A 14,065-nucleotide genomic window follows, 5' to 3' on the forward strand; every position below is an offset into this window, starting at 1 on the left:
TGGGTTGTACCCCTTTGGGGCTCAATCAACCCTTTCACAGGGGTTGCCTGATTCAAAATTACAGTCATGAAGTAGCAATGAAAGTAATTTTATGGTTGGGTGGTCACCACAACATGAGCAACTGTATTAAAGGGTTATGGCATTAGGAAGGTTGAGAGCCACTGCTCTAGGAAGTATGGTTAGGCAGCAGATAACAGTTTCAAAAGGCTACATTTCTTCTTTGTATAGAGTGCCAGAAGAAATGCTAATATTAGCCTCTGAAGTTTTTGGTTATAAAATGTGGATTTTTTAATCTAGAACAAATTAGATCACCTTAAGCATTTTTTTTGGTCTTTTTTGTTTTTTGGTCTTTTTATTCCTTAACTTTCTTGAACTAACTCTACCTTAAGCATTTATTGTATTTCTATCATTCGTAAAGAACAGTTGTTACACACTTCGGCAATATAAAGACATCTTAGACCTAAACTCAGTGATTTCAATTTTTATTTTGTGTTTTGTGAAGTTTTCTAAGTACCTTGTCAGTTGATTTCCAGAGGAGCCAGTGAGAGAAACTAGGCAATTATTTCTTTCCCCAATTAGCAGATTAGTTAAAGTCCCAAAGGGATCACTTGGCTTAACCTAAATCTAACCTTTGTAAAGGGGCATACCTAGGGAGAGAACTCAGACAGTTGGTTCTCATTGTGTTATTTCTCTGGAGCTCATTACTGGGCTTTGTATTGAAAAGGCAAAACCTTAAAAAAGACCCGATTTTTGGAAAGAAAAAAAAAAAAAAGAAAGAAAAAAAGAAAAGGCAAAACCTGTGTCTTTTCAGTAGTCTGTGTACAAAGTAAGAGCTTACACGCAGGGACTACACTGCGTCATTTCAAACCCTAGCTGTCCTTTAGCAGGTGTATGACTTCCATCAGGTCACTTTACTGCAGTGACTCAGTGTGTGTCCTGTGTGAAATTCAGGAAGAAAACCAATCCAAAACCATTGTCATTGAGCCAGCTCAACTGATATTTTTTGGAAGTCAGTACATAACATGTCTGAAAGTATTGATTCACATGTAAAGATGCTTATAGTAATCTTGTACATTTTAAACATTGAACATTTCCATTTTTGCCTTGATTGCCAAATTTGACAAGCAGTTATGAAAACCATGTTAGCTCTTAGAATACTCATTTTCTCTCTTAATTTTGTAAATTCTAATTAATTTTCTGAATAGCTTTTTATATAATGTATGCTATATCATTGTTGGACAGAAGTAGAATGAAGTAGAGTGTAAAAGTAGTCATGTAAAAATTGGTCATGTTTTGAAGATACTAATGCAGAGTTGTATTTTCATTAGGTGATAATTAAAAAAAATAACTAGGTGATAATTTTGAGGCTCTCTTTTTGAGGGCCTTAAGTAACTTAGAATTTTAGCTTCAGAGAATGAACTATTGAGCGCAAACTACACTTTTGGGCTTTAATAGTGTATCATTTAGGGATTTTGCAGAGTTGGAGGTAAGATTAGAGTTGAATTGAGATCCAAAATATTAAAACTAATGATTACATGAGAATTAAATTGATGGGTAGTGGGACAAGAGGAAAGTAAAAAGAAAAAGAATTTGCTGGGTTATCTTGTGTATAGAGATAAGGCACATAAAATTATGCAAGGACATGAACATATCTGTCAGGGCTTGTGTTTCATAGAGAACATACCTAGGTCTTTGTTTTATTCTCCTGGTAAATAAAACTCTTTCTCCCCTGCAAGGCGTGCAATGGAATTGAGCTTTGCCCTAGTGAATGGGAATAATATCAGAGGCATGATGAAGGAATTACTTTATTTTTTGGATTCATGTGAGCCAGAATTTAAAGCTGACTGTGCATCTGGAATATTTCTTGCTGCAGAAAAGTAAGATTTAATTTTTTATCTTTACACTGGGTCATCGATGCTTGGAACTTTCAGAAAATGTTTTTAAAAAATTAAAACACAGGGGAAATGGTATTTGTGCAAAAAGCATTAATGTATCTCCAGTTCCCAATTATAAGTTAACTTTTAAAAGTTAACTTTCTCAGCTAGCTTTAAAAAATTTTATTAATACCAAACAACAACAACTACCCAAAATCACTTTTTAAAAAAAAAATTGTTTTGTTGGGGCGCATACAATTTTTATCACAATCCATACATACATCCATTGTGTCAAGCACATATGTACATTCGCTGCCCTCATCATTCTCAAAACATTGGCCTTCTACTCTAGCCCCTAATATCAGCTGCCCATTTCCCCCTCCCTCTGCACTCCCCCCTCCCTCATGAACCCTCCATAATTCACAAATCATTATTGTTTTGTCATAAGTTACACTGTCCGACGTCTCCCCCTCCCCTCTTCTCTGCTGTCCATCCTCCAGGGAGGAGGCTATACCCAAAAATCACTTTTATAAAATCTCTTCTCTGTCTTTAACTTCTCATCTAGAGTATCTTTTTTTTTTGTATGTGAAAGAAATAGAAAAATAACCACCTGTGTGTTAGTCTGGGTACTTTTAGAGAAACAAATCCACAGAAATTTATATGTGTAAGAGAGTTTTTTTTTTTTTAAGAGAGTTTTATATAAAGGTTAAGTGCACATCAAGAAAACATCCCAACCCAGTGCTGCCCTAGCCCACAAGTCCAACATTAACCCATATGTCCAACACCAATCCACAAAATCCTCACCCATCTCACAAAACACACACTATGATGCTGACAGGGCTGCATTGGGGTAGGTTCATGCGGCTTCTCCTCGGGGATGTCTTGCTGGAAGTGATCCTTGCCAGCTGAAGCAGGGAACTGGCCAAGGCAGCTACACCCTGGTCCGACCATCACAAAGAAAGAGACCTAAGAACTCGGAAGACAAGCCTCATCAATCCATTTATCTCTCCGCCCTTCAGTTAACCCCACATGTATTTATCGGCCAGGTTGGCACAATAAACTAACTCATCCTGAATTTAAGTAAAATCTTAAGGAAGATGTATGTTCAGATTTTAAAAGTAGGGCTATTCTCATTTCACCTTTAAGATAAGGGAATAAATAAGTTTCTCATTCTGATGCTTGGGTCTGGAAATAGGAAACAGTCCCTTTTTCCCCCTCCTGTCTTTGTCTCTGCCTTCTCTTGAATTTATGTTTTGTTTTCTGGGAAACCAGAGACAGTTTCATTTGTCACCTTAGAACTCTTGTAATTTTATATGAAGCATCAGAGTTTGACTGTATTCCATTTCATTGCCCTTTGAAATGTGGTAATCCCCTGGCAAGACTTGAAGAAGAAATATTTCCAAATGTGATCACTTATCCAAGGGAACCTAAAAACCACTAGGAAGGGGTTTTCAAATGTCACTGCACACAGTTTTGTTTTTTTACCCTGTGGTATTGTTTTCTCAGGTATGCACCTTCCAAACGATGGCATATAGACACAATTATGCGAGTTCTAACAACGGTAAGTAGCTTCTCTCAGCCAACATTTACTAAGTGCTGGTAAATAAGGCAGCAAAAGCCCTTGTTCTCCTGTAGATTCTAGTGTGGGAGACTGGAAACATAGTGAAATAAAATGATTGGGATAAGTGCTAATAGAAAACTAAAGCAGCGTAAGGAAGTATAATGATAGCAGGATAAGATGGGATATGTAGCAAATGGATGAATATTTTAGATAGGGTAGTTGAAGGTAACATTTGACTAGAAAACAAAGTGAGCAGCAAGGCATGCAAAACTCTGGGGAATTAGTGTACGAATTAGAGGAAAAAGTGCAATAAAGCCCTGTGCTGGCAATAAGCATGGCCGTCTGGAGAGATGAAGCCAGTAATGTGAAGAGGAGACAAGAATGGTAGATTTGAGGTGTGAGAGAGGGACCATATTGTGTAGCGTCTTATGGAAGTTTGGGTATTACTTTGAATATGATAGGAAGCCGTTGTTTGGAATGACTGCATTTATTCTAGGCTTAGAATTACTATTTTTGAAGTTATCACTTTCTTTGCCAAATCTTTAATTTTGGAGCGTCTCTGAAGGGATTTTAAAAAGTTGTTGAGAAAATGCTATTGTCTTTTAATTCTGTTTTACAACAAACTTTTTGAATCTTTGTGGACATAAGGATTAGACATTGAGGTAAAATGTAGTGGAATGAGAATAAAACATAGTATATTTATATCTAGTCATGTCATCAGAAGTAGCTTATTTTAAAGGAAAATATTTACAAATTTTCACATAAAAATGAAAAAAAAATTAAGCTGATATGACAAAAGGAAAACAAAATCTACAAAGTCAAAAGGCAAATAACCAGTAGGGGGAAAATATTATAATCAAGACTATTTTAATATTTTCAATCTGTGGATACATACATGTAATAAAAATGAAGTATTCTAATGGAAAATTTCCAAGACCATTTGAACACACAGTTTACAATGTAGAAAGAAATAACTAATCAACATTTGAAAAATTACCCTTATAAGTAACTATTAAATAACATGGAAGAAAAGGAATATTTTTTACTTATCTTTTTAATATTGATTTGGAAATAGAGAAACAGGTAGTACTTTCCATTTTAAGGGGATATAAAATGGCATAATATTTCTAAAATATAGTTTCGCAGCATGTAGCAAAACTTTAAATTTATAGCTTTTAATTCCTTAATCTAGATATTAAGACTGTATTTTGGAAAAGTAAAACAGTAAGTACACTAAGATGTACACACAAAGATGTTCATCTGCAGTCTTGTTTATAAAAGGGCAAACTAGGAATATCTAGAAATTCCCAAATGGGATTTGGTTAAATAAATGATGGGGATATTAACATCAATGTTACATCATATAGATTGTGTGACCAAAAATGTGATCAGTCAGTGTTCCATGGTAACTTGAGAAGAATATGTATTTTTCTGTTGGCTAAAGTATTCTAATTGTAAATGTCAGTTTGATTACATTCTGTTGGGAGCCGGCCCTAGCAGACATTCTCAAGGTCCTTCAGTGACCGGCCCTAGTGGAAAATTACTGGCAGGTGGTTATGCCTTAAAAGATATCTTAGTCACCAAAGCTTCCTTGTTCTATGAAAATGTCTGAGACAGTTTGCAGTCTGTGTTACCCCCGTCTCCCCCCGAAGTGTTCTTTGACTATTGTGCAGCTGTAACTGTTCTGCAGCTACGTGACCTTGGTTGGTTATCCTCCCCTCTCTTCACCCATTGGTTGAAATACTAAGCACTCATTGGACTACAAACATACCATATTGAGAATATGATGGATAGCCGATTGGTTAACATTCTTATGCTTCATTATAATATACATGTTGGATTGGATACTGTGCAGCACACCTTATTAGAATATGCACCTCCCAGTTCCTCTTTATATTCCCCTAACTTTGCCCAAATAAACGAGCTTGATCAGCATTTGTCTTGCTCCACGTCTCCGTGTCTTTCTTTCCATCCAGGTTCGTCTTTCCCCCCAGGGTCCTGCTCGTGCGTCCCGCTGGCCGGGACGCATCAACATTCATGTTTTTTTCTTCTTTACAGCACTCTGCTTGCTCTAGTTAGGGGAGAATGTAAATGTCTAAATCATGTCACAAATGGTCTTGTTAGTTTCTTATTCTGCCTGCTCTCCCCTTTTTTTTCACATTTTCCCAAACAACTTCTTTTATTCTTGGGTTTCTTAAGAATATAAATATTCAAATCACCTTTTTTTCTCCTTTTTAAAACACACCTGGGTAGACCAGCTTTCGGTGTTTTAATTCATACCCACTGGTCTGTCCAAGTGGCTATTAGTAGCCATGGATTCCACTGTTTGTATGTCTACTCTAGTCTAGTTACTTATGTGCTCTAACAAGGCCAAGATTTAGTGTCCCCACGGGAGGTTAAGTATCGTTACTGTGTTCCATAGTGACAGATTATATCTCAAATTCATCTTGTCAGAGGAAGAATGTATCAACGAGGCCAAGTGTTTTCTTTTGTTGTAGTTTTGTTTTGAAAAGATAATTGCATATAAATATTTTCTATTCTTAAGACTAATGGTTGGTTCTATTTAACATTTATAAAGAATTTAAATAACAATATTCTCTTAAATAAAAGTTTAAAAAAAAATTACTAGCTATTAGTCTCATTTATTTATGCCTGTTTTAATTGTCTCTGTACATCTCTCCTCGCTCCAGTCCACAGAATAGTTTGCCACTGAAGCTGAGCCATAGCTGGTTTTAACATGGGTGCTCGAGGTTTTAGGGAGGAGAGGAGATAAGTTATTCGTTAACACTGTGTTTTATTATAATTCAGTTCCCAGTGAATATACTTCTTGACATTTTGGGAATGTTAGTCATTACTTTTTTTAGTATAAAAGGCTTTTCTTGATATTTTAAACCTTTGTAATTTTTCTTTTACTTTTGACAAAGAGTACGTTTTATCATTTCCAAACAACATTTAAAAAATTTAAATGCTCTTTTTAGCTGAATGAAAACTTGAAGAGCTGTTTATGCACCTGAAAATTAGAACCAACTTTGCCTTTAAGTGTTTTGAGGAAGTCTCCCAATCAACAACAATAACAACAGTTAGCTCTTGTTACCGTTTTCTGTGTTCCTGAGGATAAACTGTCTGCATTTTCTTTTAGGCAGGAAGTTATGTTCGTGATGATGCAGTCCCTAATCTGATCCAGTTAATTACCAATAGTGTGGAGATTCATGCCTATACTGTCCAGCGCTTATACAAAGCAATTCTTGGTGATTATTCTCAAGTAGGTCCTTCATTTGCTTTTCTTTCTAATTTACTGGAGAAAAAGCTTTTGTTTTCCTACCCTATCATAGTCTAACATTCTGGATGTGCCTAGGTTTTGACCTTATGATTAGAAGACTCATGACTTGGAGCAAGTATTTTGAAAGAAGCGAAGTACTTGACCAATATTAACTTTCATTTTATAGCAACCTTTGGTACAAGTGGCTGCATGGTGTATAGGTGAATATGGAGATCTTCTCGTATCAGGCCAGTGTGAAGAGGAGGAGCCTATTCAGGTACCACTATTACTCACCAAGGCGGGAACCATCAGTGCTTTGGGATATAAAGGAAGAATGCTTAATGGGAAGCTGAGGTTGATTTCTCAATGGCTTGCACAAAGCAATACTATAATTATTTTGGGGAAGCTGTTATTCTTTAACTTGATATTTTTTGTCCATTGTGAAAATTTAAAACTGCTTTAGAAGTTTCTTTACTCCTTCACCCCCATTCCTCAACTGACTTCTAGGAGGGCGCTTCCAAGCTTTGGGAGGAAATTAACATTATTTTCCCATGAACTTTTGAAAGCCCTGTTGTATTTTTTTTTCTCCTCTTAATCTCTGGCTGATGGACAAGAAGAAATGAGACCTGGCCCATGTTCTCATTTGTTCCTTATTAGAAGTTGTGATAGCACTTAAACTATGAATCCTTTCCTTTTCTTATATTTATTTCTCTTACAACTATGCCTTAAAGCTATGTTTACCTTCCTGCTATCTGCTCTGGTTGGTGGTTTCCAGCCCAGAGAGTTCCTCTGGCAAACCACAGGCTGTGAAGCAACTTTTGTAGTGGAAGGATTATCATTCTGGTGGCATCCTGTGACTTGGTATCAGATTTATGTGTTTATCACTACTATTCAGTCTCCCGTTTTTGCTCCCCAGGTAACAGAGGATGAAGTTTTGGATATTTTAGAAAGTGTCCTAATCTCTAATATGTCCACCTCTGTGACACGAGGTTATGCCCTCACTGCCATTATGAAGCTTTCAACTCGATTCACCTGTACCGTAAAGTGAGTATTAAGGAAAAGTTGGGTCCACTGGGTTTTTTGACAGTAAAAAATAAGAGAAATAATTTCATGTACAGATAGAAGAGCAGTGAAATGAATTTGCATGTATCTATCATCCTGTGGTAAACATTGGATTGCTAACTATAAGGTCAGTGGTTCAGACCCACCAGGCTTTCCACCTGTGTGCTCTCGTAGAGATTTACAATGCCATAGAAACCCTATAGAGGACCACTCTGGCACTGGGTTTCTGTTCGATTTTATTATCCTTTCACCAATGTTCTCATGTCCTTCTCTTCACCATGACATCGGCTGCTGTGGATTGTTTTTAAGGTGAAAGTTAATGTTTTAAAAATGAGATTTCTTTATACCTTTTGTTTTTTGTGCCTTAAAAGTAGAGGAGTTATTTCCCTATGTAAGGGTTCTGATTTATTTATTTGAAATGTCTTAATAGGAAGAAAATCCTGATGGTTTTCGGGTTGTAAATCTTTAAGTTCTTCACTCTGTTAAGTCCATTTTGGGGTCAGTTTCTCAGACACGCATATATGGGTTCATTCTCGGATTTCCTACTTAAGGTCTTATGAATATGGTGTTTTTCAGCCTGTGTGATCATGAGGTGTCGATGGGATCAGGTATCAGGCATCGAAGAACAAAAATCATATCATTGTGAATGAGGGGGAGTGCGGAGTGGAGGCCCAAAACCCATCTGTAGACAACTGGGCATCCCCTTACAGAAGGGATGCAGGGAGGAGACGAGCCAGTCAGGGTGTAGTGTAGTATCGATGAAACATACAACTTTCCTCTAGTTCTTTAATGCTGCCTCCCCCACATTCTCATGATCCCAGTTCTACCTTACAAATCCGGTGAGACACTGGAACAGATAAGAACTGGAAACAAAGAATCCAGGACAGATTAAAAAAACCCCTCAGGACCAATAATGAGAGTAGCGATACCTGGAGGGTAAGGGTAAGGTAGGCTAGAAAGGGGGAACCAAATTCAAGGATCTACATATAACCCCCTCCTTGGATGGACAACAGAAAAGTGGGTCAAGGGAGATGTCCAAGAGTGTAAGACATGACAAAATAACAATAATTTATAACTTATCAAGGAATCGTGAGGGAGGAGGGCGGGGTAAAATGAGCTGATACCAAGGGCTCAAGTAGAAAGCAAATGTTTTGAAAATGATGATGGCAACAAATGTGCATGACAAAATTGATGTATGTATGGGTTGTGATAAGAGTTTATGAGCCCCCAATAAAAAGATTTAAAAAAGAAAAGTTTTTCACTCACTTTTTAAAAAAACCTTTCATTGTGAATTGGGTTGAAATTTAAAGCACAAATTAGTTTTCCACTGAACAATTCATACAGTTTGCTTCATGTCATCGACTGCAATCCCCACAATGTAACATCACTTATTCCATTTCTTCCCTGTATTTCGTGCTTCCATTCCTTCTTTTCATGCTTCTGAACCTTTTCCTTGAGTCAGTGTTGACTTTCTGTTCTCAAATGGTTGATTGTTCTAAGGTGTGCATACCTTTCTAGTGTATGGTTTCCCTTATAGACCTGTCTTTTGTTTGCCTGAAAATTGAGCCATTGGGGCAAGTTCATTTCCACATATGAAGGATGGCTTAGAGTTATAGTCTTAGGGCTCCACCAGTCTCTAGCTAATCAGTAAGCTTAGTCTTTTTTAATAATTTTGGGGTTTTTCCTCTCTTTGTAATCATTGGGAACTTTTACAGATATCATAATATTCCATAGTTCAATCACATCAAGCAGTGTTATACAATTGCTACCACAATCAGTTTCAAAATATTTTCTTTCTTCTTGAACTTCTTGATAGCAACTTCCCTTTATCCCCTACACCCCATCATACCCCCCTGGAACCCTTAGTTCTTTCATTTTTTTGTATAGTAGTTTTTAGGGGGTGGTGGTGCAAATCTTTTACATAGAGTTCTGTTGTTTGATCCCATTGAGAAGGAGGGGTTATATAGTCATCAGTGCTATCACCTCCCCACTCCCACCTCCTTTCCGTACCCTCAAGGACCCATTATTCCAGTTACTGTTTCTGATGGGTTATCTGTCTTGACTTTCATGTACCGAACGATCTTAAATATACAAATGATCATAGGGAACTCTAACTTGATTAATATTTTCACTCACTCTTTGAATTAAAAACTTGGGGCCAGCATTTGTATGCTGTAGTCTTCCTCTGTATTTGATAGACCCATCTTAGTTTAAAATTAGGAAGAAATGAGTGGAGTGTGAAGTTTTCCTTTTATGATAAAATAATAATTGGTACTGTTTCCTAGCAAATTTTAGACTATGGACTGTTTAACAGAGAAAAACCTAGCTCTGTAACTAAAACAATATGCTGATGAATGGTGTTGGTGAATAGTGTCAGATAGTTGGGTGAATAATGAAAGTTTTTGTAAATTAGCAAGGTGGGCATTTCAATTTCCTTAACTAGAAAATTAACTTGGATGTTATTTTTCTGATTTTTTATGAATTTATTTTGAGTATTTGATTTAATTTGTATATTTATTCCAATAGCCGAATTAAGAAAGTGGTTTCTATCTATGGAAGCAGCATTGATGTGGAACTCCAGCAGAGGGCAGTAGAATATAATGCACTTTTTAAGAAATATGACCACATGAGGTATGTGAAAAACAAACAATGCTTGTACTTCTTAGCATCCTGCTCAAACTGCCATGATAAGCTATAAGGAAATCACTTGGGCTTAATTAACCCTTACAATCCTACTTAGGTGCTCTGGGGGAGTAGGGTGTTACTCTTTGGACTATTAACTGTAAGATTAGCAGTTTGAAACCACAGCTGCTGAAAAAGATGAGGTTTTCTACTCCGCTAAAGAGTTGCAGTCTCGGTAACCCACAGAGGCATTTTTACCATGTCCTGTAAGGTTGTTATGAGTCAGAATTGACGATGGCAGTGAGTTTGGTTTGATTTTGAGATTGTTCTGTAAAAGAGCACAATTCTCAAAGACAGATGTTCGTTACTCATTAAGCTAAGGGAAGTATCTTCTTGATGGGTCAGTGTCAGTACCATCTTTCACCCCGGTTTCTCTACCCCTGAAATACATAGTTGGTATTTAAGCAGATAGTATATGCAATCAAGATTTCTTGCTTACCCTTAATGCTGCCAGAAATTTAGGTTATTATTCCTGTAATCCAGCTCTGTTTTATTGTGTGTGTTAGCAGTAAAGTGGGGAGATAACTCTCCGTGTTTGACTTCTACATAGTCATAGTCATTGCTCTGGTAGGGAATCTTGGTAAACTGCATAGAGTTTAACCACTTCAGATTCTTCTAGGTCTGCCTTGCTTGAGAGAATGCCTGTCATGGAAAAAGTGACCACAAATGGCCCTACTGAGATTGTGCAGACAAATGGAGAGACAGAACCTGCTCCACTAGAGACCAAACCACCACCCTCTGGGCCACAGCCCACCAGTCAGGTAGCTTTTTACTAGCTTCTTATCTGCCTCTTAAATGTTTTTGGTTTGGTTGGATGTCTCCCTTCTCATTGTTAAGTATTGAAAGAGTTTTGCATTAGATATGGATTAGGCAAATGACCAATGAGTTGAGTTATTACTTTCTTGTTTAGGCCAACGATTTATTGGATTTGTTGGGAGGAAATGACATAACACCTGTTATTCCAACTGCACCTGCAAGCAAACCTACTTCTGCTGGTGGAGAACTTCTTGATTTGCTGGGAGACCTTAACCTTACAGGTGAGGTCAGACTGGAACTATGTAACATTTGGATAGGGGAAAAAAGCCCCCTAGGAAACCACGCATAGCACATGAGTCACTAGAACATGGGAGAGGCTAAGCAAGATTAGAATCTTGTGAACTTCTAGAATATAAACTGACATGCTAATCTAAAGATAATTCATAGAGATTTTCAAAGGAACAAGTTTGAATTTTTGAAGAATAAGTTATTCATAATATTTTAGGATAGGAAGGACTTCCTTTGGGCCACAATGAGTATATCTTGAGTTATCTCTGGTTTTAGCTAGTGTCCTAAGACATCACATTTTTTAAAAATCATTTTATTAGGGGCTCATACAACTCAACGCAATCCATACATATGTCAGTTGTGTAAAGTACATTCATAAATTCATTGCCCTCATCATTCTCAAAACATTTGCTCTCCACGTAAGCGCCTGGCATCAGCTCCTCATTTTTCCCCCTCCCTCCCTGCTCGCCCCTCCCTCATGAACCTTTGGTAATTTATAAATTATTATTTTGTCATATCTTACACTGTGTGACGTTTCCCTTCACCCACTTTTCTGTTGTCCGTCCTCCAGGGAGGAGGTCACATGTAGATCCTTGTAATTGGTTCCCCCTTTCCACCGCACCCTCCCTCCACCCTCCTGGTATCACTACTCTCACCACTGGTCCTGGAGGGATCATCTGCCCTGGATTCCCTGTTTCCAGTTCTTATCTGTACTAGTGTACATCCTCTGGTCTAGTCAGATTTTTAAGGTAGAATTGGGATCATGATAATGGGTGGGGAGCAAGCATATAGGAACTGGAGGAAAGTTGTATGTTTCATCATTGCTACACTGCACCTTGACTGGCTCGTCTTTTCCCCGCGACCCTTTCCGTAAAGGGATGTCCAGTTGCCTACAGATGGGCTTTGGGTCTCCACTCCTCACTCCCCCTCATTCATGATAAGATTTTTTGTTCTTTGATGCCTGACACCTGATCCCATTGAAACCTCATGGTCACACAGGCTGGTGTGCTTCTTCCATGTGTGCTTTGTTGGACTAGGCAGTGTTTCATTGCGTTATATATACTATGAGTGGGAATCAATCAGTGACCCCTAACAACAATACCCAGACATATCATTATATTTCCCTATCATTATACATAAATATATTTACATATGTACATACCTGTATTTAGACCTCTATAAATGCCCATTTGCCTTCTAGTTCTTTATTCCTTTTAATTTCCTATTGTCTCACTATCATATTCGGGTTTCAGTAATTCCTCTTGATTACATTGCCCTTGATCAAGCCTTACCAGGCCTCCTATACCCTCTACACCATAGCTTTGAGATGACCTGTTTTCCCTTGTCCCTGGGTTTGTTAACAACACTACCTTTCCCCCTACCTCCCCCCGCAACTGTTGGTCCTGTTGTTTTCTCCTCCAGATTGTTCATCCAGCCTATCTTATTTAGACAGACCTGCGGAGATAATAACATGCACAAAAACAAGACAGAGCAAAACTAAGCAACAATATACAAGAAAACAACAACAAATAATAACAAAAAACAAAACAAAGCCCAACAAGAAAGAAAACCTTGTATTTGGTTCAAGGATAGTTTGTTGGCCTTTAGGAGTGTTTTCCAGTCCAGTCTGTTGGGGCACCACACCCTGGCCCCAAAGTCCACCTTCAGCATTCCTTGGGACCTCGTCGCTCTGTTCCTTTGCTGTTCTGTTGCACCCTTGTGTTTTGCCTCGGTGTGGTGGGATCAGATCGGGCGCAATTCCCACACTGTGTCTCCGGCGTTATCCCCTTTAGTGCTATGAGTCAGTTAGGGACGTTGTGTCTCATAGTGGGGCCAGTCATGTGGTCCTCTCTGTGGTCTGGCTGCTGTAATCAGGAACATTGTCTTCAAGGCCTGGTGGGCTAGGATGTGCACACTCTCTCCTCCTCCCCCTTTATCTGCTCCCACGTGCTCCGATCAGATATGTCCCTCTCCCAGAACTGCAAATTCAGTGTCGTCCTTTGAAATAAATTCTTCTGGGAGGAGGGGCAGGTGTACACATACTAGTTGGGATTGGGACTGGCCACTCAGATCCCTCCACTGGTCCCTTGCTCTAAGCTGGCATGTTGCATTCACATCTTGGAGCACTGGGTTGAAGTCTGGTCTCTCTTTCCCTGTGGAAATATAAATAATACCCTCCCCTTTAGTGGGTTAGTGCCCTGTGCCCCCACTACCCATTTCTTTTTCTTTTTTAAAAAATCATTTTATTGGGGGCTCGTACAACTCTTATTACAATCCATACATACATCCTTTGTGTCAAGCACATTTGTACATTTGTTGACAGCATTATTTTCAAAACATTTTCTTTCTACTTGAGCCCTTGGTAAAAGCTTCTCATTTCTTTTTTCTTTTAATTAGGGGCTCATGCAACTCTTATCACAATCCCTACATACATCAATTGTCTAAAGCACATTTGTAGATTCATTATCCTCATCATTCTCAAAACATTTGCTCTCCACTTAAGCCCCCGGCATCAGGTCCTCATTTTTTCCCCCACCTCCCCACTACCCCCTCCCTCATAAGCCCTTGATAATGTATAAATTA

At 38.2% G+C, this 14,065-nt stretch overlaps 1 protein-coding gene across 5 annotated transcripts in view; it reads left to right on the plus strand.

Moving 5' to 3' along the window:
* Window positions 1–14,065, plus strand: part of AP1G1 (adaptor related protein complex 1 subunit gamma 1) — an 87,317-nt gene that overhangs the window by 55,376 nt on the left and 17,876 nt on the right. For all 5 annotated transcript variants that reach the window (XM_045293586.1, XM_045293585.1, XM_045293587.1 and 2 more), the window contains 8 exons: window positions 1,737–1,877; window positions 3,381–3,435; window positions 6,575–6,697; window positions 6,882–6,971; window positions 7,611–7,738; window positions 10,283–10,387; window positions 11,058–11,199; window positions 11,349–11,475. In XM_045293586.1, coding sequence (XP_045149521.1) covers window positions 1,737–1,877; window positions 3,381–3,435; window positions 6,575–6,697; window positions 6,882–6,971; window positions 7,611–7,738; window positions 10,283–10,387; window positions 11,058–11,199; window positions 11,349–11,475 — 911 coding nt within the window. The remainder of the gene's footprint in view (window positions 1–1,736; window positions 1,878–3,380; window positions 3,436–6,574; window positions 6,698–6,881; window positions 6,972–7,610; window positions 7,739–10,282; window positions 10,388–11,057; window positions 11,200–11,348; window positions 11,476–14,065) is intronic.

This window comes from Echinops telfairi, unplaced genomic scaffold (assembly GCF_000313985.2).
Source record: "Echinops telfairi isolate 266 unplaced genomic scaffold, ASM31398v2 ScPeMD7_2291;HRSCAF=2852, whole genome shotgun sequence".
Classification (NCBI taxonomy): domain Eukaryota; kingdom Metazoa; phylum Chordata; class Mammalia; order Afrosoricida; family Tenrecidae; genus Echinops; species Echinops telfairi.